Source organism: Kogia breviceps, chromosome 3, assembly GCF_026419965.1.
Source record: "Kogia breviceps isolate mKogBre1 chromosome 3, mKogBre1 haplotype 1, whole genome shotgun sequence".
In the NCBI taxonomy this organism is placed as follows: Eukaryota; Metazoa; Chordata; class Mammalia; order Artiodactyla; family Physeteridae; genus Kogia; species Kogia breviceps.
In genome coordinates this window covers 169,735,660-169,758,934 of record NC_081312.1, presented here as the reverse complement: position 1 = coordinate 169,758,934, position 23,275 = coordinate 169,735,660, and the positions used below count along the sequence as shown (strand labels likewise).

The 23,275-nt window shown below is 43.4% G+C and overlaps 1 protein-coding gene across 4 annotated transcripts in view; it reads left to right on the top strand.

The window, feature by feature from the left end:
• Window positions 1-23,275, top strand: part of PDSS1 (decaprenyl diphosphate synthase subunit 1) — a 55,680-nt gene that overhangs the window by 30,980 nt on the left and 1,425 nt on the right. For 2 of the 4 annotated variants that reach the window (XR_010839889.1, XM_067030300.1), the window contains exons 8-10: window positions 14,728-14,808; window positions 14,911-15,024; window positions 20,672-20,752. Coding sequence is in view for 3 of the 4 variants with exons in the window: in XM_067030300.1 (XP_066886401.1) it covers window positions 14,728-14,808; window positions 14,911-15,024; window positions 20,672-20,752 (276 nt within the window). In the remaining variant the exon portion in view is untranslated. Of the gene's footprint in view, window positions 1-14,727; window positions 14,809-14,910; window positions 15,025-17,805; window positions 17,910-20,671; window positions 20,753-23,275 lie in introns of those variants that run through there. The other 2 variants (XM_067030302.1, XM_067030301.1) reach the window with 2 other exon arrangements.

The following is a 23,275-nucleotide window of genomic DNA, read 5'->3' as shown; positions in this document are numbered from 1 at the left end:
CAGCCTAGCAGTTATAAATTAGATGAAAACTGGGCAAGTAAGAGTCCCTTGTAATTAAAGCAACAAGAAAGGAAGACTTCTAAGGGCCAAATGTCAGTTGCTGTCGTGATACATAATTAACATAATTACATAATTATGTTATGTAATAATTACAGTTAAAGAGAGCTTTTTCTCAGGACTCTCAGGTGAAAAAGTCCTTTGCCAATAGTGCCTCTATTTGGAAAAGTGTCAAGAAATGTGTAATTGTGAGCCAGAAAAGAATGAGGGCAACATTTCTTCCTAAAAAGACCTAAGTGAAACCCTAAAGAATGTGAATTATGTAGAACATGCTGGCCACAATCTCAGCCATTTTTGTCTTTTCATTGAAAGAGCATTTTCTTTTTTTTTATTATTTCCAAGAAGTTGCGAGTGTAGTTTTCTAAAAAAAAGAGAGACAGACAACAATATGATAGACACTAGAATGCTAAATAAAAGAATAACTGATTTAAAATGGGGGCCATAAAGCTGTGACCTTAATCCTTCATTGGATTTTGATGCCAAAATCTCCATGAAGATGGAGACCCATCCTCATAAGGCACATTACTGTGTTAGGGGAAGCTCAGTAACAACTTCACAGGCCTGAGGCTGCAGTTAGAAGCACTAGCAGTTAGTGGGGCTGTTGGAACTGGAAAACCTGAGGGTCATTGTCCACACAGGCCCAGGGCAGCAGCGCGACACTGGAGCCAGAGTATGAACTAGTGCACCCAGTGATCGAATCCTACAAGGGCCCGCAGAAGCGGAGACACGTCACCAAGGAAAGACTTAATTCACTCTCCTCTGCTTAGGAAACCAAAGACAGGATAGCACGTGTATTCGCTTATAAACAGGACCTCATCCTTCACAGATAAGCAAGTTAAAAGTGGACTTGCATATTAATATGGCCCGGACCTCGTTAAAAATGAAATGTTTTATACTGTCCACTAGGAGGCATGCTGGCATCACCCCAGAACTCTACCCACTTTTCATGCGATTTATTCCTAAGCTCCAGAGCTGTTGGAATAATAAAGCAGAATCTTAGTGTGAGCTCTCTGAATAAAAGTTTCTGTATTTAAGTGCCTATGGGTAGAGATGTTCCAGAGGTGTTATATATTCAGAATTGCTATGTGTAATCTTGGTACTTAAAACGCAAAGACGTGAGCTCTGAAAGAATGCGTGCAAAGCAAATTAGAGATGCCGAAAGGAAGGAGTAAGAGAATTTAAACATCAGAATCATTATAGCAGAACTAATGGAATTCCAAGATGTTATGGGAATTTGAAGGAAACTTAATAGCTTATAATTCATTGACCTAAGAGCTATTTAATGGAAAATAGTATTAAGATTAAGAGAGGGCTGTTTAGGATTGCTTTGGGACACTGATTGATGTTAAAAATAGAAGTAATCTTGAAAGATGATTGGCTCCTTGTTTCTACACATAGTCATGCAAAATACGTGTGTAGCTTACCAGTGAACACTATGCCTCGTTCCCCAGAAAATCTCATGGGAATGAGACCAGAGGGGTCTGGTGGCCCATCCGGTGTTAGTCAGACAGTAGCTGAGCTGGGATTTGAACCCAGAACTGGGTATGATAATCCTGCAGATTCATGTATTTTTCTCATTTCTTTCTGAATTTCTTTTCTCTTGAGTGCTGCATGTGGCCTGGAATCAATTGACTGTCTTCCTGTTACTTCATTTTCAGAGCTGCAGAGGGCCACCACAGAATTTTGGTTTGTGGATCATATCTGCTAAACACCTATTTTTTGGTTATGATATTCTTATCTAATCTACAAATAGACCTTATTCAACTTTTAACAGTTGTTGTAATATTGTTATATCAGTAACAAGTGGGAAAATTTTTTTCTGGCCCAGGATCTCATGTGGCATTTACTTGTCAAGAATCTTTTTTTTTTCTTTTTACTTTTTTTTAAAATTGAAGTATAGTTCATTTGTAGTATAGTTGTGTTAGTTTCAGGTGTACAGCAAAGTGATTCAGTAATATCTGTATCAGATTATCTCCATCATAGGTTATTATAAGATATTGCATATAATCCCTGTAAATCCTATTGCTCATCTGTTTTACTTATAGTAGTTTGTATCTGTTAATCCCATACTCCTAATTTATCCCTGCACCCTATGGTAAACATAAGTTTGTTTTCTATATCTGTGAGTCTGTTTCTGTTTTGTATATAGATTGATTTGTATTGATTTTTAGGTTTCACATATCATATATTTGTCTTTCTCTGACTTACTTCACTTAGTGTAATATTCTCTAGGTCCATCCATGTTGCTACAAATGGCAATATTTCATTCTTTTTTGTGGCTGAGTAATATTCCATTGTGTATATATACACCACATTTTCTTAAACTGATGGTCTCTTGATGGGCACTTGGGTTGCTTCCATGTCTTGGCTATTGTAGTAGTGCTGCTATGAACATTGGGGTACATGTATCTTTTTGAAATAGAGTTTTCATCTTTTCTGAATATACACCCAGAGTGGGATTGCTGGATCATATGGTAGCTCTAGTTTTAGTTTTATAAGGAACCTCTGTACTGTTTCCATAGTGGCCTCACCAATTTACATTCCCACCAACAGTTCCCTTTTCTCCACACCCTCTCCAGCATTTATTTGTAGACTTTTTGTTGATAGCCACTCTCACCAGTGTAAGGTGATACCTCATTGTGGTTTTGATTTGCCTTTCTCTAATAATTAGTGATGTTGAGCATCTTTTCATGTGCCTGTTGGTGATCTCTGTGTCTTCTTTGGAGAAATGGTTATTTAGGTCTTCTGCTCATTTTTTGATTGGGTTGTTTGTTTTTTTGATATTGAGTTGTATGAGCTCTTTGTATGTTTTGGATATTAATCCCTTAATGGTCACATCGTTTGCAAATATTTTCTTCCAGTCCATAGGTTGTCTTTTCTTTTTGTTGATGATTTCCCTTATAGTACTGTGCAAAAACTTTTAAGTTTGATTAAATCTCATTTGTTTACTTTTGCTTTTATTTCTTTTCCTTGGGAGACTCATCTAAGAAAATATTGCTGTGATTTATGTCTAAGAATTTTTTGCCTATGTTCTAGGAGTTTTATGGTGTCATGTCTTATACTTAGGTCTTTAAACTATTTTGAGTATATTTTTGTATATGGTTTGAGGGAGTGTTCTAAGTTCATTGATATACATGTAGCTGTCCAGCTTTCTCATCACCATTTGTTGAAGAGACTACCTTTTCTGCATTGTATATTCTTGCTTCCTTTGTTGTAGATCAACTGACCATAGGTGTGTGCATTTATTTCTGGGTTCTCTATCCTGTTCCACTGATCTATCTGTTTTTGTGCCAATACCATGTTGTTTTGCTACTGAAGCTTTGCAGTAGTATTGTCTGAAGTCTGGAAGGGTTATGCCTCCAGCTTTGTTCTTTTTCCTCAGGATTGCTTTGGAAGTTCTGGGTCTTTTGTGGTTCCATGTAAATCTTAGGATTAGTTGTTCCAGTTCTGTGAAAAATGTCATGGGTATTTTGATAGGGATTGTATTATATTTGTAGATTGCTTTGGGTAGTATGGCCATTTTAACAATACTCTCAATTAGAGACTGGGATATGTTTCCATTTCTTTGAATCATCTTCAGTTTCCTTTATCAATGTTTTATAGTTTTCAACGTATTGATTTTTCACCTCCTTGGTTAAGTTTATTCCTAAGTTGGTTTGGGTTTTTTTTTTCTTTTTGATGTGATTTTAGATGAGTTTTTATTTTGTTTTGTTTATGTTTTTTTTACTTTTTCTGATATTTCATCATTAGTGTAAAGAAATGCAACAGATTTCTTTTTATTAATCTTGTATCCTGCTACCATGCTGAATTCATTTATTAGTTCTAATAGTTTTTATGTAGAGTCTTTAGCATTCTCTATATAGAGTATCATGTCATCTGCAAATAGAGACAGTTTTACCTCTTCTCTTCCAATTTGGATACCTTTTATTATTTTTTTTCTTGCCTGATTGCTGTGGCTAGGACTTGCAATACTGTGTTGAAAAGAAGTGGTGAGAGTGGGCATCCTTATCAAGTTCCTGAATTTAGTGGGAAGGCTTGCAGCTTTTCACCATTGAGCATTATGTTGGCTGTGGGTTTGATGTAAGTGGCTTTCATTATGTTTAGATATGTTCCCTCTGTATCCAGTTGGTGAGAGTTTTTATCATGAATGGATGTTGAATTTTATCAAATGCTTTTTCTGCATTTATTGAGGTGATCATGTGGTTTTTGTCTCTTCTTTTGTTAATATGATGTATCACATTGATTGATTTGCATATGTTGACCCATCCTTGCAACCCTGGAATGAATCCAATTTGATCATGGTATATAATCTTTTTTATGTATTTTTGGATTTGGTTTGCTAATATTTGTTGAGGATTTTTGCATCTATATTCATCAAAGATATTGGACTGTAATTTTCTTTTTTTTATTGTGTCTCTGTCTGGTTTTGGTGTAAGGGTGATGGTGACTTCATAGAATGACTTTGGGAGTGTTCCCTTCTCTTTCATCTTTTGGAATAGTTTGAGAAGGATAGGTGTAAGTTCTTTGTATGTTTGGTCAAATTCCTCAGTGAAGCAATCCAGTCCTTGACTTTTGTTTGCAGGGAGTTTTTTTTTTTTTTTACTACAGTTTCTATTTCACTTCTAGTGATTGGACTGTTCAAATTATCTGTTTCGTCTTGACTTAGTTTTGGCAGGCTGTATGCTTCTAGAAACTTGTCCATTTCTTCTGGGTTTTCCAATTTGTTGGCATAACTGTTCATAGTATTTTCTTATGATTTTTAGTATTTCTGTGATATCAGTTATTACTTCTCTTCTTTCATTTCTTATTTTGTTTATTTGGGTCCTCTCTTTTCTTCTTGGTGATTCCTGGCTAGAGGCTTGTTGATATTGTTTATCTTTTCAAAAAACCAGCTCATGGTTTTATTGATTTAAAAAAAAATAAATTTATTTATTTACTTATTTTTGGCTGCATTGGGTCTTCGTTGCTCTGTGGGCTTTCTCTAGTTGTGGCAAGTGGGAGCTACTCTTTGTTGAGGTACATGGACTTTTCATTATGGTGGCTTCACTTGTGGAGCACGGACTCTAGGCACGGGTGTTCAGTAGTTGTGGCATGCAGGCTCAGTAGTTGTGCCTCGTGGGCTCTAGAGCGCAGGCTCAGTAGTTCTGGAGCACAGGCTTAGTTGCTTCATAGCATGTGGGATCTTCCCAGACCAGGGCTCGAACCCATGTCCCCTGCATTGGTAGATGGATTCTTTTTTCTTTTTTTTTTTTTCGGCGGTACACGGGCCTCTCACTGTGGTGGCCTCTCCCGTTGCGGAGCACAGGCTCTGGACGCACAGGCTCAGTGGCCATGGCTCATGGGCCCAGCCGCTCCACGACACGTGGGATCCTCCCAGACCAGGTCACAAACCTGTGTCCCCTGCATCGGCAGGTGGACTCTCAACCACTGCGCCACCAGGGAAGCCCTGGTAGATGGATTCTTAACCACTGCTCCACCAGGGAAGTTCCTATTGATATTTTAATCTCTATTTTATTTTTTTCTTCTCTGATCTTTATATTTCTTTTCTTCTGCTGACTTTGGATTTTGTTTGTTCTTTTTCTAATTATTTTAGGTGGTAATTTAGGTTGAGATTTTTCTTATTTCTTCAGGAAGGCCTGTATCACTATGAACTTCCCTCTAAGAACTGCTTTTGTTGCATCCTGTAGATTTTTGTAAGGTTGTGTTTTCAGTTTTGTTTGTCTTGAGGCATCTTCTGATTTCCTCTTTGATTTCATCATTGGCTCATTGGTTTTTCAGCAGCATGTTGTTTAGTCTCCATGTGTTCATTTTTCCCCCCTTTTTTCTTTCTGTGGTTGATTTCTAGTTTCATAACGTGGCCAGAAAAGATGCTTGAAATAATTTCTGTCCTCTTAAGTTTGTTGAGGCTTATCTTGTGTCCTGGTATGTGGTCTGTTCCTGGAGAATGTTCCATGCATGCTTGAGAAGAATGTGTATTCTGGGTTTTTTTAGATGCAGTGTCCTGTAGATATCAATTAAGTTCAACTGGTCTATTGTGTGATTTAGGACCTCTGTTGCCTCATTGATTTTCTGTCTGAAAGATCTGTCCATTGATGTCATTGGGGTGTTAAAGTCTCCTATTACTGTATTCCTGTCAATTTCTCCCTTTATGTCTGTTAGTATTTGTTTTATGTATTTAGGTGCTCCTATATAGGGTGGATATATGTTAGCAACTGTAATATCCTCTTGTATTGATCCCTTTATCATTATATAATGTCTTTCTTTATGTACTTTGTTTTAAAGCCTGTTTTATTTAATTTGAATATTGCTATGCCTTCTTTCTTGTCCTTCCCATTTGTATGGAATGTCTTTTTTCATCCCCTCATTTTGAATCTGTGTGTCTTTCGCCCTGAAGTGAGTCTCTTGTAGGAAGTATATTGTAGGTTTTTGGGTATTATTTTTATCCATTCTGCCATTCTGTGACTTGATTGGAGCATTTAGTCCATTGACTAAAGTAATTATTGACAAGTATGTATTTATTACCATTTTAAACCTTGTTTTCCAGTTGATTTTGTAGTTCTTTCTGATAATTTCTTCTTTTTGTTTTTCCTTTTGTGGTTTCATGGTTTTCTTTTGTATTAAGCTTAAGTTCCTTTTTTGGTTTTTGTGAATATGTTATATGTTTCTGATTTGTGGTTACCCTGGTGTTCAAGTATGTAGACTCATAACAATATCTACTTACTTTAGACTGATAGGTTCAAATACATTCTGAAAGATCTACATTTTTTTTACTCCTGTCTCCCACATTTTGTAATTTTGATGTCCTGTTTTACATCTTCATGTTCATCGTTTTGCTATTAATTGTAGTTATAATCATTTTTACAAAATTTTTGATTGTTTTTTAATCTGTGTGCTGTCTTGTTTAAGTGATCTTCAGTCCTTTTATATATTTGCCTTTCCTGTTATCTTTTTCTCTTTTCTATAGATTATTGCTTCTTTTCTATTTAGAGAAGGGCTTTCAGTATTTCTTTTAGGGTAGGTTTGGTATTGATTAGCTTTTAGTTTTTGCTTGTCTGAAAAATTCATTCTCTCTCCTTCTATTTTAAATGATAATCTTGCTGATTAAAGTACCCTAGATTGTGAATTTTCCCTCTCAGGACTTTGAATATATCATGTCACTCCCTTCTGGCCTGCAAAGATTCTGCAGAGAAATCAGCTGATAGCCTTATATGGGGGTTCCCTTGTTACTGACTCTGTTTTTCTCTTGCTGCCTTCAGAATTCTCTCTTTAACTTTGCCATTTTAATTGTGATATGTTTTGTTGTAGGTCTGTTTGGGTTCATCTTGTTTGGGATTATTTGCGTTTCCTGTTCGTGGCTATCTATTTCCTTCTTTGGGTTTGGGAAGTTTTCAGCCATAATTTTTTGAAATGCATTTTTGGTCCCCTTCTCTCTCTCTTCTCCTTCGGGAACCCCTATTATGCATAGGTTGGCATGCTTTATATTATCCCATAGATCTCATATGTTGCTTTCATTTTTTTTCATTTGTCTTTCTGTGTGCTGTTCTGATTGGGTGATATCCATTATTCTGTCTTCCAGATCACATATTTGTTCTGTGTTATTTAGTCTGCTTCTAGATTGTTTTTTATCTTGATAAATGATGTGTCTAATTTTGATTGGTCCCTTTTTACAGTTTCTAGTTCCTTGTTATGGTGATCTGTATTTCTTTCAATAGTTTTTCTTAACTCCTTTAGCATTTTTTTTTTTTTTTTTTTTTTTTTTTTTTTTTTGCGGTATGCGGGCCTCTCACTGCTGTGGCCTCTCCCGTTGCGGAGCACAGGCTCCGGACGCGCAGGCCTAGCGGCCATGGCTCACGGGCTTAGTTGCTCCGCGGCATGTGGGATCTTCCCGGACCAGGGCACGAACCCGTGTCTCCTGCATCGGCAGGCGGATTCTCAACCACTGCGCCACCAGGGAAGCCCACCTTTAGCATTTTTATTACTTCCTTTTTGAACTCAGGGTCTAGTAGACTGGTGAGCTCTGTTTTATTGGTTGCTTTTTTCAGGGTATTTCTCTTGTTCTTTTGGGAGTAATTCCTCTGCTTTTTCAATTTTACTTAACTGTCTCTGTTTCTACGAATTTAGGAGAATCAGATGTCTGCTGTGGTCTTCAAGGGGTGCTTTTATGTGGGAGTGTCCCTATGTAGACTGTGAGTCCAGTATTTTTGGTGTGAGGCCTGTTTTTGGTGTGGATGCCAGTCATGTCTTTCCTCAGAGTGTGCTGGCTATTATCCCCTTGATAAGGGGTGTGATTGGTGTTGTGGTGACCAGAGCCTGCACTGGAAGTTGGGCGGGGCCTCCTCTTTGCTCTGTGGCTGTCACAGCCCTATCAGGGGCAAGGACTGTTCCCCAGGTGTTGGAGTAGGTGCCCTAAGGGTTGGGTTCAGTAAGGCTCTGTTGCACTTGAGAGTGTGCTCTGTTCCAAAGGAGGTGAGTGCTGAAGCAAGTGAGGCCCATGTGGCCACCATGAAACTATGCGCCACCAGTGCAGGCATCTGCACCTCTGCCCAGAAGCAACCCAAGGTCATGTCCCTTTCTCTGTTGTGTTTTTCCCAGACCTAGTGCTAGGCTGTGGTGTGGAGTGGGCTGGTGCTTTGTGGCTGCAGGTGGCTGTACCGCTGCCTGGGACTTGGACTGCCTCTCCCAGGACCTGTTGGCCCCAGAACTGGCTCCAAGCTGTGGTGTGGGGCAGGCAAACCAGAGCATCGCCGCTGGGGAACACATTGCTGCATACTCCTCCCCAGGGGCTGTCCACCCAAGACGAGCATTTCTGTGGCATCACCTGGTGTGTGCACTAAGTCTGCATACCAAGTCCACCACTGACGGACCTGCCCCTGCTATGTGCACACAGACAGTGGGCTCTGAGGTTCGACCTGGACCACGCACCAGGCCCTCCTGGCTGTCTCTGTGCAACTAGACCAAGTCCTCTTCCAGGACCTGTCCACCCCTGTCTTCCTGAGATTCAGTGCCTAGCTGCTGTTTATACTAGTAGCCCCGTCTGGCGTGTGTTTTGGACTGGGAAGTGCGGTGAGGTGGCAGGTGTCGGTGCCCGTTTTGGCTGTGATTGCTAGTAAGCCCGTACACAGGCACTCCTCACGAGCAGAGTCCAGGCACCTCCGGCCCCTCTGTCTGTCCCAGTGGACCTCCCAGCAGACGGGGGGCTCCCCAGGGTGAGGGCCTGCCTTTGTGGACCTCTCCTCCTTCACCATCCCTCCCAGGGGCACCAGTTTCATCCTGATGCCTCTTTATTTTTTGGCCTATGCAGGTACGTAGAGATCTTTTTTTGTAGCTTTAGTTGTATATGAAATCTTATGCTAGTTTGCAGTTGGTTTCCGGTGAGAATTGTTCCACATGTTAGTGTATTTTTATGTGTTTGTGGGGGAAGGTGAGCTCCACGTCTTCCTCCTCCGCCATCTTGCTCCTCTCTCTGTCCTGAATCTTTAGTCTCTTCTAATCTGGAACAGTTTCTCAGTCTTTCTTTGTCCTTATATCACCTTCGTATCTTGAAGAGTACAGGCCAGTTATGCTGTTGAGCCCCTCAGGTTGGGTTTGTGTGGTATTTCTCAAGATGGGGTCCAGGTTGTGAACGTGGGGCAGGCACACAACAGAAGCAGTGCTGTCCCGTCAGGTCATCACATGGGGAGGCCAGGTGCACCATGTCCCTTTGTCCTGTTACCGGTATGTTCTTTTTGATCACTTGATTAAGGTCATGTCTACCAGGTTCTTCCATTTAAGTTTACTCTTTTTCCCTATTTGGGGGAAGTATTTTGAGATTATGTAAATGGTTCTGTTTCATATCAAACTCTGACTCTGGTTTTAACATCTATTTGTGATTCTTTCCTGAGACAGTTGCCAAATGACAGTTTAATTCCATCATTTCTTCTGCACATCACTTCTACAGTAGACTTGGTATTTTATTCTAAGGAAGAGCTTATCTATATGGACTCTTGGGTTCTATTTTAGTCTATGGATTATAACCATTACTGTTATTTTAATGCTCAGTTGTCCCATATTTGGCCAATGGGAAAGGCCCTTTAAACTGACTCCTGTGTCCTTTTAATCTGTCCCTGTCATTCTTTCAGTACTTCCTTAATTTCTGGCAGGAGATTTTCCAAGCTTGTCTTGTCCTCCCCAGCGCTGGGATCCATCATTTCTCCAAGGGGCGCTGGTTCCTTTTGGTGCAGAATGGAAACCAAGACCTGGACACTGGGTATCATTGTTCCTAGGCTCTCCCAGTGGACAGAGCTAGGGAATTTGTGTGTGTATAATCTCCGTATGTGGATATGTGTATAACTATGTCTTTCTCTATCCATCTGTGTTTATTCAAACCCCTGAGGTACCATATTGTTATCATATTATAGGTTTCATGATTTATACCAACATTCTGTCTTTCCATACTTGTAACTTCCTTCCCCAAAAGTAAGAAACGTGGACCCCATTCTCCGCAACATATTTATTTGCTCAATCCTAGAATATACCATAGGGGGTTAAAAATTGATGGCTCATATCTCTGTGAAAAAACCTAGTAGTTCAGTATCTATAGTTCCTTTTGTCTTTAGCTTGAGAATAACATTGTCAAAGTTCTGTGTTCAAAATTTACCTTTCTCCCTGTCTCGCTGCAGTGGTTTTTTATTATTTGAAATATATAGTTCGGTTCCTTTTTATTCCATTTTAGGGATTCCCTTCCATTCTGACTGATTTCATGCTTTGGTTTCGAGGTGATGGTTGTTTCTAGCGTGTGAAGCATTAACGTGGCTCCGGAAGTCAAGTGTACAAGAGGTGACTGCCCACTCATCCCTTTCTCCCTGGCCCTGCCCGATCCTTTCCACCCACCCTGGGAGTCACCAGTCTCCTTAGTGTTTGCTTCCTCCTTCCTGTGTTTCTTTTTACACAAATGAGCACATACGTGTATGTTATTTCCCCTTCTTTCTTACGACAAAAATCAGTATTATACTCTACTGCTTTCTGTGTTGCTTCTGCATTTGCTTTCTGCAGTTAACAGTATACAATGGATGTCAGTCCATGCCGATTTGTAGACTCTTCTTTTTAAACAGCTGCATTGTATCCCACCGTGTGGACATGGCATGGTTTACTCAGCATTCCTATATACGGACATCCCGATTTCTGATATAACTACAAATAACACTGCAGTGACTAAGGTATGCAGATGTATTTTTGTGTTGTTAGAGGTGTGCCTTTGGGCTCTGTTTGAAAGTAACGGTGTATGTGGTTTTGTTAGAATCTATCAAACGTCCCTCCATGAGGGCTGTGTGTATGCGTTTCCACCGGCAGTTTAGGGGCAGGTCTTGCCTGTTTCCCTACAGCCACACTAACTGAACGTGGCCTCAGACTTTAATATTTGACCATCTGATAGATGAGAAATGGCATTACAGTGGGGTTTTAATTTACATCTCTCCTTTCTGAGTGAAGTGGAACTCCTTTTAAGATCCTTAAGGGCCGTTTTTATGTCTTTAATTTTTGTGAATTGTCTACTCATATCTTTTGCCCATTTTTCTAATGGGTGGTTGGTCTTTTTTCCCTCTGAGTTTTAAAGAGCTCTTTATCTGTTAAGAATATTAGCCCATCATCTGTGATGACCATGCTGAAAAGGTTTTCTCACAATATTTTCCGCTGGTTTCTGACAACAACCTGTTTTGATATTTTTTACATAATGATGGAGCTCCAATAATCTCCATTATTTTTATTTATTTATTATCATTATCTTTTCATTAATTTATTTATTTTGGCTGTGTTGGGTCGTCGTTGCTGCGCGCCGGCTTTCTCTAGTTGTGGCGAGCAGGGGCTACTCTTCGTTGCGGTGCGCGGGCTTCTCGTTGCGGTAGCTTCTCTTGTCGTGGAGCACGGGCTCGAGGCGCACAGGGTCAGTAGCTGTGGCTCGTGGGCTCTAGAGCACAGGCTCGGTAGTTATGGTGCACAGGCTTAGTTGCTCTGTAGCATGTGGGATCTTCCCGGACCAGGGATCGAACCCATGTCCCCTGCATTGGTGGCGGATTCTTAACTACTACACCACCAGGGAAGTCCCTCCATTATTTTTAATAAATAATACCACAGTATGTATATTAACTCTTATAGTGGTATAAGCACACCCTTTAAAGACTTTAGAGATACTTGATAAATGTCAAGTGCTGTGCCTCTGCCAGTGTAAACAGGACTCTCTGACCTCTTTGAGGCAAGGGTAGGAGAGTCTCCTGAAAGGTGTGGACCTTCCCCGCGAAGATGCACGTGTGCACCACGTGGCCTGGCTGTGGGCCTGCTTCAAACAGAACAGTTAGCTGAGCTCTGCTTTCTTTCACCGAATCACTCTTTGTTCTCCACCCTTCTCCAGAGAGGTGTGAGGCACCTCTGTGATGCTGAGGACAGAAGCATTCATTTCCGTCAGCACACCTCTTTGCTGTTTTGGGGGTTGCATTGTCTCTGCCTTTCCTTGTTGGGTAGGACAGATCCAGACAGTCCTCACCTGGGTCGGGGGAGCAGGCCTCTGCAGGGGTGAGGGGTGCTCTTTGCTCTGCACTGGTGGACATGGAGCAGAAATGTCCCTTCCCAGCCTGGGGGCCGGAAGCTGCCCGCTGAGGAGTAGCGGGCTTCTGTGTCCGTGCCTGTGAGCTGCAGCGGGCAGCGCAGGCAGGCCTCAAGGCTTTATGCGTCCCGGGCCACGTGACTTGGCCTCTCTGAGCCTTGACTTTGAGGCCCATTGGAAGCAGTGTAGCCGAGTGATGAAAAAGAGTCTCTGGAGGAGACCTCCTGGGCTCAGTCCTGACTCCACCGTCTCCTTGTCCTGCAGTGTCTCCTTGTCCTGCAGTGTCTGGTCCCCTCTGTGTCTCAGCAGCTGCCTCCTCAGTGAGTGAAAATGGGAGAAATCAGAATAGCGCCCAGCCCATAGAGCGTGTTCAGTGCTTGTTAGCTTTTACTGTCGTCAACCGCAGAGGAGACATTTATGGGATGTTGTGAAATTTAACTAAGATAATGTAAAGTGCTCATCATATATACTCCATAAATTTTAATTCTTTGAGTTTAGAAATAGAATGGAGTTTTTAAAAATCTTTGACTTCTCAGGAAGGAAGTTTGTATTTCTGTGCTGCTTGCTTTGTGTTGAGGAAACAGCATTACCCTGTCTACAGAATTGCTTTATGAGTTATTTCTGCCGGGAAGGGGGTGTCATTGTGTTCTGAGCTCAGCGTATCCCAGGCTGCCCAAGCCTTGCCGTATACTCATTCTCTCAGACAAGTCGATGCATTTCTTCTTTCAAAATTTCTACACTGTCTCCTGGGTGGTCTCATAGATCCCTCCCTAGAGCCTGTGGGTCAGTGCCTGCCGGTGGTAAGGTCTTTGCTGTTGAAAGCAGTTGAGTTTATTATTCACTCAAGTGAGGAGCCGCCTGGCCTTTTATGACGTGTGCTTTGTTATCGAGGATGTGGCCAAACGTTATACGGGCATAGGCTTCATTCAGTCCTCGGAAACCTTCTCAGGGCTGAGCAGGTTCTGTGCTCTGGCTGCAGCAGAGGTGCCTGGACTCCGCAGGCCCCTGTTTCCGCGTCCAGTGGAGGGCGAGGAGGACTGTTCACAGCCTCAGCAGACACGCGGGGTTATAACTAGCCGCCCGGCACCGTGCTGAGGGTTGACAGGTAGCGTCACGTGTATTCCTCACAGCAACCCTCTGCAGTAGGCACTTAAGAGCCTGCGTTTTACAGGTGAGGAAACTGAAGCGCAGAAAGGCTCAGTGACACACAAAGGCCACGTGGTGACTGTGCGGGCCAGAAGAGCACCGTCTGGCTCTCTCGGGGGTCAGTGCAGACCTTCCCTCTCCTCCCCCCTCCCACCCCATTTTGGTTTTGACCATCTCTGTTCTCTTGAAATGTGGCCGGGCCCGCTTTGCACGCTTAGCAGAGCAGCGGGAAATGTACTGAGTGGCCGGTGCCAGCTGGGTTTTTTGGAGTTTCACAGACGACTTAGAAGTCCTATTTCTCCCCCACTGGAAAGGGGGGAAAAAAGGCTCTTCTTGTGAGAGAAATATGGAAACAGTAGGAACAGGGGCATGAGACTTGAGGCTATTACAGACACATCAAGAAATAATAGCATTTCAGAATTAAGTGAAATCACCAAAAATTATTATAAGAAAGGACTACAAGTGGGGAAATAAACATGGCAACATCCTGTGTACAATTAGATCAGATTAGATATCTATCCCTAAAACAAGGGTAAGTCAGTAGAAAAATAAAAATAATGCCAACATTTGGGCGAGGTTTGCTGAGTGCTGGAAGCCAGTATTTCAAATACTGGAGTCTCTTTCATTTGCATGTCAAAAAGGCTGGCCAGCAGAACTGGTCTAGTTGTAACTCGGTTTTTCCTAAGCGGTGGGAAAGATGGCTTCTCCTGTGAAAGAAGGGGGAAAAGGAGAGTTTTCTTAACGTTTAAGAAAACAATCTGAGGCTGAAATCCTTTTATTACGAACGTTTGGAACACAGGTACGCTGTACGTGTTTGGTCTCCTGGTAGCAGTCTCCCCTGACTGCACGTAATCCAGCCTCACTGCCTCTTTTCTAAGAGGAAGGAGGCATGACTGCCGCCCCGAGGCTGCCGCCCTGCCAGCGGCCTATCTCAGGATCCTCTGTTTCAGGTCTCGGTCCTGGGATGCCCTGACCCAGCGGTGCATGAAATTGCCTATCAATACGGAAAAAACGTGGGACTCGCTTTTCAGGTTGGTCCGCTGCTTTGTAAGAGTGTGGCCTCTTGGTCCAGCGGGCAGGTGGCGGGGACACTGGGATGGTGGTGCTTGTGACAGCCCTTTCTCCCTTTGCAGCTAATAGATGACGTCCTGGACTTCACCTCGTGTTCCGACCGGATGGGCAAGCCGACCTCGGCCGACCTGAAGCTCGGGCTAGCCACCGGTCCCGTCTTGTTTGCTTGTCAGCAGGTAGGTTTTCTGGGCTTTTTGGGGGCCGAGTTGGGTTTTCGTTGCTGTGTGCGCAGGCTTTCTCTAGTTGCGGCGAGCAGGGCTACTCTTTGTTGTGGTGTGGTGGCTTCTCGTTGCGGAGCACGGGCTCTAGGCGCGCGGGCTTCAGTAGTTGTGGCACACGGGCTCAGTAGTTGTGGCTCACAGGCTTAGTTGCTCCGTGGCATGTGGGATCTTCCTGGACCAGGGTTCGAACCTGTGTCCCCCTACATCGGCAGGCGGATTCCTAACCTCTGTGCCACCAGGGAAGTCCCAGCAGGTAGGTTTTGTGAACTCCCTTGGACACATTGCTGAGAAGCCCTGCAGGACCAGGACCTGCCAGGCATGGCTGATGGGAAGGTTAGATGAGGAGGAGATGGAAAGCATTTCTAAGAGACCACAGCTCTAGATTTGATCCTAGTTCCAGGACTGAGGTGTCCAGGCCAGTCATTCCACGTCTAAACGCTGTCCGTTTCCTTATCTGTAACATTGAGAAGATGACAGCCTTCCTCCCAGGGTCATTGTGAGGATTAAGTGAGATGATGCTCACGGACATACTATGTAACTTAAGCGCCGTGTGCATGTCAGGAAGCACTGTGACTCTTTCCGTGTGTTCTGGGCACTGACAAGGCAGATGGTGTCTACATCTCGATGGTACAGCTGGACTTTGGCTTTGCCTCACAGAGCCCCTTAAACAGGCACAGGAAGGCCTCCAAGCCTGAGAAATTCTCCAGTTCTAGAAGTTTAATGGGACTGTTTGCTGCTCTCAGAGAGCCTCAGCCATTGCCTCAAAAGTGTCAAGAAGTCAGTGGAATGCACTAGAACCACATAATTCCTCCTTTCTCCAGGTTGAGGGGCTGTCAATTAAGGAAATAAGTTAAGCTACCTTCATATTCTCCTTAATATGGATGAAAAGCTAAGGAGAAGCTTCAGAGATGCTGCGGTGACTTGCAAGGCAGACGTTTCCAGAGCCTGCTTTGGCCCCTGGCCACGCTGCTTCTGGCTGTGCCAGACGCTCTTTGAAAGAAGTAGGGCATTAGCTGGTATTTGGACAGCTTTTTAATAGATTTTCATCTTAGTAGTATTTAATTTGTTATTGAGCAAAGCAGTAAAACGGTCATCGCCATGCCATGAAATCAGAAATTAGCTCTTTGATCTAAAATTTTGTAACTTTTAGTCTTCTGAAGATTTTGCCTCTATTCTTTCTCAAAATTTACAAAGATAAATCATGTCTTCCATAGACCTCGATGATGCCATTTTGATATTACAGAAAACTTGCTTTCAATCAGTTGCTGGTGCAAGAAAGGAGAGGTCATCTTTTAGTCACTGTCTAGTGGAGCCGTAAACAGGGTGACCCTCAGAGGAGGCTGATGCTTGGGGGCTGGGCCGCTTCCCTTGGGCGGCCCAGTAGCAGACAGCCGTCAACCGAGGGACGAGGGCAGGGAATGGAGATGCTGGTGACCAGGCTCCGGGCAGCCTCTCAGGGCACTGAGGCAGAGGTGAAAAGTGCAAGGGCTGCCAGGAGTGGTTCCTTTCTCCCACACAGACTGACTCGCCCACCCAGAACCCGAGAAGAGTATTCATACGTGTGCCACGTTCTGGCAGAAATCTGTTAAATCCCCTTGTGTGCAGTAAAGCATGTGTGAGGGACTTTTTTTTTTTCTTTCTTTTTTTTTTTTTTTTTACCATTAACCCACAAAAAAGCAGAGGATCCACGAGCCACGTAAATGTAAGGCATCCCCAGATTCAGAAGACAAGGCGCTGGCTGCCGTGTGCACAGCTGCAGACATGAGTCTGTTCCCCAGGCCCTGGTGAGGAAATGTGAATAAGGAAAACAAGCCGGGCCGAGTGCACCGAGCTGCTGCAGCCCTGGGGTTATCAGGATGCCTGAGGAAGGCACCTTTCCCTGAAGAAGCCTGCATCTACTAAAAAGCCGTGGGGGCTGTGCTGATAGAAATCTTTACAAGTATAAATAATTGTCATGAGCCCCGCAATACTAAGTTAACAGCTGAGTCCTGCTTCAATTTTAAGATGACTGAGAATGTTTGCCTCTTCTGATTGTGTTTTACCAGGAACATATTTCAAAAGAAATGCATTTGCTTTTCTCTACACAAAGGAGTATGACTAATTCTGTGTTCAGACACGGAGGGGCAAAGCCGGGGGGATGGGCCGCTCCTACAGATTGACTTGTCAGTTATGCACAAGAGATTAAACAGGGATGGTTTAAAAAGGCAAGGAAAAGGAACAAACAAAAGCTTCCAGCGTCCCAAACCGCAGTTCTGTGTGTATCACTGGGAAATCCCAGCATCACAAGGCACACACTCACCCTCCCCAGACGGCGCTTTTCCTGTCGGTCCAGAAGGCAGTAGGAAAAGGAGTTAAAAGGCACATCGTGCAGCCTTAGAAAAGGGACACAAATAAGGCCAAGCGGGACGCGGCTCTGGACAGGACTTGTTTCCTAAGCAGACTGATTGTTCTGTCTTCGCGGCGCATGGGCCAAAAGTTAGGTCAGATACGTCTAACTTCTTTTCAACTAAAACATCAAGTTTAGGCTCTACAACAGATTATACTGTCAAAAATTAGGTTCTTGGTCAGAAATTTGTCAAGATGTTGGAGCTAAGATTGATTTGGGGTAACACAAGTTCCAGAAATAACATGAGAGAATGTGCAATGTCTCCATTTAATGAAAATGCATTGTTTTCATAATTTGCAAAGGATTCTTTTGTTTGTTAACTCTGCTCTCACAACTCCTTTTTGTGGTAGGTATTATGTGCCTTCTACAAGTAAGAAAGTGATGCTCAAAACTTGGCCAGAATGAAACCTCTCTGGTAAACGGCACAACAGGCAATTAAACACTCCATGTCTTCAAAGACCAGTGTCGTTTCACCACACGCCGCAGTGTTACTGCCTCTGCTCGCGGGGACCAGCGCAAGCGCCCCATGGGCCTGGGCCTGGGAGGCGGCCCAGAGCAGAGGACTGGCTGGTCCCGCCCTGAAAAGGCACTGATGACACTCGAGGAGTCTCAGTGTCGGCCGGCAGTATTTGTCCTTAACCTGCCCGTTTAGTGGAGTAGTGGCAAGATGTCTGTCATCTTTCTCCATAGGTAGGTGAGTTTCGTTTGCAGATTAGATAAATCAGTCTTTGACCTTTGCTGCTTATGAACATGGAGTTTCACTGGACCAAGACAAGCAACCTTGGGAAACCCCTTGCCCTCTTTCATTTGGCATGCTGGGTTGTCTTGAAATTGGAGTCTGTTGATAGAAACTCCCTCTGTCTGGAATTCACTATTTCTGACCTCTCTCTGAAGGGGTTTCTTGACAACAGGGGATGTAAGAAAAGCTTCTGTATTTCTGGGGAGGTCCCCGAGATGACTGTCCTGCCATGTATATGTGTACACATACTGTCTATAAAAACAAAAACCTTATGTTAAAGTAAACCTTTAAAGAATAGAGGTTGGATTTCAAGATCTTCAGAAACCAAATGGAAGTGTTTTCTTTCTTTGGGTGAGGTTCCTTCCATTAGTTCCCAGACGCCCTTTAAAAGCTCCCCCCTCCCTTCTGCGGTCCGTCGGCCTGGAGTCGAGCTTCCGCTGCTGCCACCAGCGCCGGCCCCGCCCCAGCCGCACGGGCTGCTCGCCGTGACTGTCGGGGCCTTAGACTCGCCCACGTTCTGCTTGACTCACAAGCTCACTACGGTTTACCAGTCGCCTTTGTCGTAAGTTTATGGACAGACTTCACAGTTGGACTCTGATTCACCCACAGGTGATTTTCCTACTCATCAGATCAGAGCCTAGGCCGACGGGAACTTTCTTTCTCAGCAGATCTTCACGCAGGCCACGTTTCTCATTTCTTCTCGCACGTTTTGGGGACAGTGGATTGCCTCAGGGAAGAGTTTGATATTGGTATTTGCACATTAAGATTGCACACACTACGTGTGTTAAAGGAAGGATGTAGTCACACTCAATGAACAAAAAAAAATTCTTTTTTTCAAATTTTGCTTTCTCGGTGCTTTTTATAGTAAAAGGAATCAGAGAAACCACCCAGTCAGCACATTTTACCATCGTTGTTGGTGCTGCAGAAAAAGCTCATCTACCCTAAAAATGGTAATTTTACCAGATGCCCAGGACAGTATCACATTAGCTTTTGAGGATATACAGCCTTCTAGAAATCCAATTTTGAAATGTGGTATTAAGAAACTAAGACCAATGTCTACTTGATTTGACTTTTGACCAGTAAAATTGATTTGAGCTTTCCTGATTTGTTTCCTATGAAACTTCAATTTTTATTCTTAAAAGGCCAGTACCTAAAACTAATTACTGGTTTTCATTTAAGAACTGACCAGTTGCCGGCTCTGTAAATTTCATAAGGATGTTACTAGGAGCCTCTGCTTTGTTTGGACACGCACGTTGCTCTGAAAGGAACATTCTTAATTCCTCATTTGCCATCATCTAGTTGAGACTTTTCTCTCTGTGCCCTATTTTTCCTTCTAGGATTACTAATACCGAGGCGGTGGCTACAGGACCACAACCGCTTTCCTCCCTCGGGCTCACTGCCAGGGAAGCACTGGCAGCTGCTGCGAGCACTGCTGCAGCCAGAACCAGACCCCTCTTAACCTCTTATTTCATGGACCCATAAGCTGGTAGAACGAAGAGATTTCTGACCAGGTAGCTCAGCCCCTTCCTAACACAGATGAGAAGGCTGAGGAGCTCAGCTGTGGCAGCACCAGGACGAGAGCTCCAGGCTAGACAGTGAAGTGATTTGGTGTCCTGGCTTCCCAAGTCCCATCGTGGTGACAGTTCTCCTACCTTGTTGCTAAGTACTGTAGAATATAGATTTTGTCTTCAATGCATCTTGTACCTGTTTTCTGTTTTCCCTCTTACGGCCATCAGCTTACCGCTGGTCTTTAGAATTTACTACAGTAACCCGACTGCTGCTTCTACCTCTGTCTCCTCTAATTCGATGGTTCTCAACCTTGGCTGCATATTAGAAATGACTGAAGAGTTTTTAAAACTATGACGCCGGCTCCCGTGAGTCCAGGGCCGGCGGGTGGCGAGCAGCGCTGCCCGCGCCCCCTCCACGGGCCGCCGCGCAGAGCTCTGCCCGTGACTCCCTCTGCTCAGAGACCTTGGCAGCCTGCGGCTGTCGCTGGGTTTCGAACTGAAAGCAGAGTGCCCACCTTCTTCTTAGGCCAGTGGTTCTAATTTGTCAGCAGAGACCAGCAGGCCCAGCAGCACCTGGGCGGCCCCACCGCTACTTCATGAGAAACCTCAGGGCAGAGGCCCAGTAGCCCCTGAAGCTTGAGGTCCATAGGAGAAGCCAGTAGGGAGATTGAAGGGGTGAACTCTTGCTCCTCCTCTCTCTCTGACTCGGCCCTGGACCAACGATAGAACAGAACAGTGGAGGGAACATGGGTCACCGGCTGCCCCTCTTGTGCACCAGCTCGTCCCTGGACCCGGCAACGGGCGTCCTCTTAGCTCTGCTGCTTCTAGTCGCTAGTTTACTGCTCCCCCGCCCCCATCATTTAAACATTTAATCACTTTCGTGGATTTTTTACCTGTTTTTACGTACTAGTGTTTGAACATTTGATTTCTCCCAAGAGCATTAAATAGATTTTCTTTCTTTCTGGTTAGTTCCCAGAAATGAATGCTATGATAATGAGACGGTTCAGTTCACCAGGAGATGTGGACAGAGCGAGACAATACGTATTACAGGTGAGAGGATTTCAAAAAGAAGAAAGGCAACAGCAGGTACCGTGTGGCAGAAGAGTTCTTTAAACAGATAACGTAACGAATTTTTGACACAAGACCAAGTTTGATCAATTCTTGATTTGGCAGAAACTGAGAAGGAAAAAGTTATATTATGCATTTTTCTTCTAGAAGTCTTCCCATTCTAATGTAATTGGCCCTGGGTGGGGCTTGGATGCTAACATTTGGGGGAAGCTCTAAGGGGTTCCTACGTGCAGTCAGGGGTAAGGCCTGTTGGTTTGCAGCCAGTCTCCCCCGCGTCCACCACAGCAGCTCCCCTGCCCTCCCGTCACCAGACTCCCCTCCTGTCCGAGCCCTAGGAAACTGGGCTTTCCTCGTCCATCCTACATAAACTGCGGTAAATGTGCGAATAAAGAAACGGTACCTTTGAAAGAAATTTAAACCAACATAGCAAATTAAACTTTAACCTTCAGGGGCTATAAGCTTATTTCAAATATAGCGCCACGTATCCTCAGAACTTTTCTGTGGAAGCCGGGTCTTTTTGCACATTTTCCGTTTGGATCACTGTATTTTGCGAATGAGCCGTCTGGAGCTAATAGGTCTCGTGAATGAGAGAGAGTGAGCAATTTTTAGTAAGCAGTTGTGGTCTGAGATCTGTCATTAGTCAAATACTTGAAAGAATTCCACGTAATTACCTTTGAGATTTTTTAAATTTCCACAAAGCAAAACCCCTTCACTCTTTATATGGTTAATCATAACGTGCTATGGCTGCCACCTTTTTAGAGGATAGTTTGGCTGTACTATTAAAAACTCAAAGTGTGAGGGCAGCAGGAGCTGATAAAGAAGGCAGTCTACCTGGGAGTGGTCATGGCTTCTGAAATAATGATGTTACTGACGGCTAAAGTGAGAAGTGGGGCTGAAAAGAGGGAAATTAACTGTGGCTCTTAACGCCACACACCGAAGTTCCAGCAAGCCTGGGCAGAAATGCACTTAGGCGACAAATCCACAGGAATGTTCCAAAGACCTGTAAACTCGAGCTCCCGTTCAGCCACAGCGCACCTAGTCCCTATTCCCTCACTAAGTGTGAATGGACAAGTTGGGTTTATTTAGTAGGATTGCTAAATAGTTGATTAAAGCTCACTGAATGAAAGAGTGAGACCAACCAAGTTAAACAGACTCAGGAAAAATAAGAGGGGGATTCAAAAATACTGCATTCATCAAATAAGAACAGGATAATACTTTCTAAAAAACAGTGAATAAGAACGAGCTCTGAGAAATTTTCAATGAATGTGAAAAGCCAACTCCGAAGACGTGTTGGAATGTGACATTGAGGAAGTCTTCAAAATGAAAACAGCAGTGGAAGAAAATGAGAAAGGCTCTTAACAGGATCAGTACAATCCTGCAACAAATATTTCAGGAAGAGACTCAAAAAACAAAAATCAGAAAAAAGGTGGTCACCTACAAAAGGAAAAGTTCAGTACTGGCTCAGGGTGCAGCGAAACCCTGGACTCTAGAGGGCAGTGAGCAAGGCTGTCCAAATGGTGAGGAAACATTTTCAACCTAGAATCTGTATCCAGTAAACCATCCACTAAGTGGGAAGGCCAATGTCACTGTCACACGAAGAACGCAAAAGTTGACTTCCAGTACACAGATTCTGGGTAAGTTATTTGCTGATGTGCAACAAAACCGTGGAAACACCAGAAAGAGAAAGACATGGGTACTAAAACCAGTGGAATGAACCGGAGTTCAACGATAAGTCATCCTGTGATGGCAGCTGTACGGCAGGGCTACAAAGCAGTCAGTCTAAGTAACGAAGAGGAGGCGGCAATTATACTCAGAAGTGAGCTTCCATACAGTAAGGCAAAGCAAACTAAAATGTGTCATATTTTGAGTCATATTTTGTGTCACTTGGTTCAGAAAACCAGAGGCCTCTCAACCATGATGCTACGAATATTCTGTTCTCAATGACCGAGGGAGCCATGGGGAAGGAAATGAAATCACAGTACATGTCCCGACTCTGCAGTAAACATTTTGACATAACGGAGATAGTAAATGTAATTATTTTATTAGTGTTTAGCTTTTAGAAAGAAAGAACCAACATAAAAACATGGGTACAGGATGGAATGCAAATCTCTAGTGTAAAGATAGAGGAAAGAGAAGGAGCACTGGTATCCTCATCTTATAAGATGAGGTCAGAAGTCGATGCTACATGATGTGACAGCAGTAATCTGTATTAGAACTAAAGACAAGCGGTCAGGGGTCAAATCAGGAGACAGTATGGGTGGGCTAAATCCTTGTCTTTCTTAGCAGAAAGGCAATAGATAACAACTAAAATTACGAATTGAAACATTAAAACCAACAGATAAAACTGGTGCCCTTGGAAGAAGGGAACTGTTGCTTTTCATCGTAAAGCTCTTCTGTACTTTTATTTATCTTGTATGTGTGTTAACTTTCACTTGGAATTTTACTGTATAGATTTTAATATATGTAGAACTTCTTAAAAAACTCTAATGCTTAAATGAAAAATAG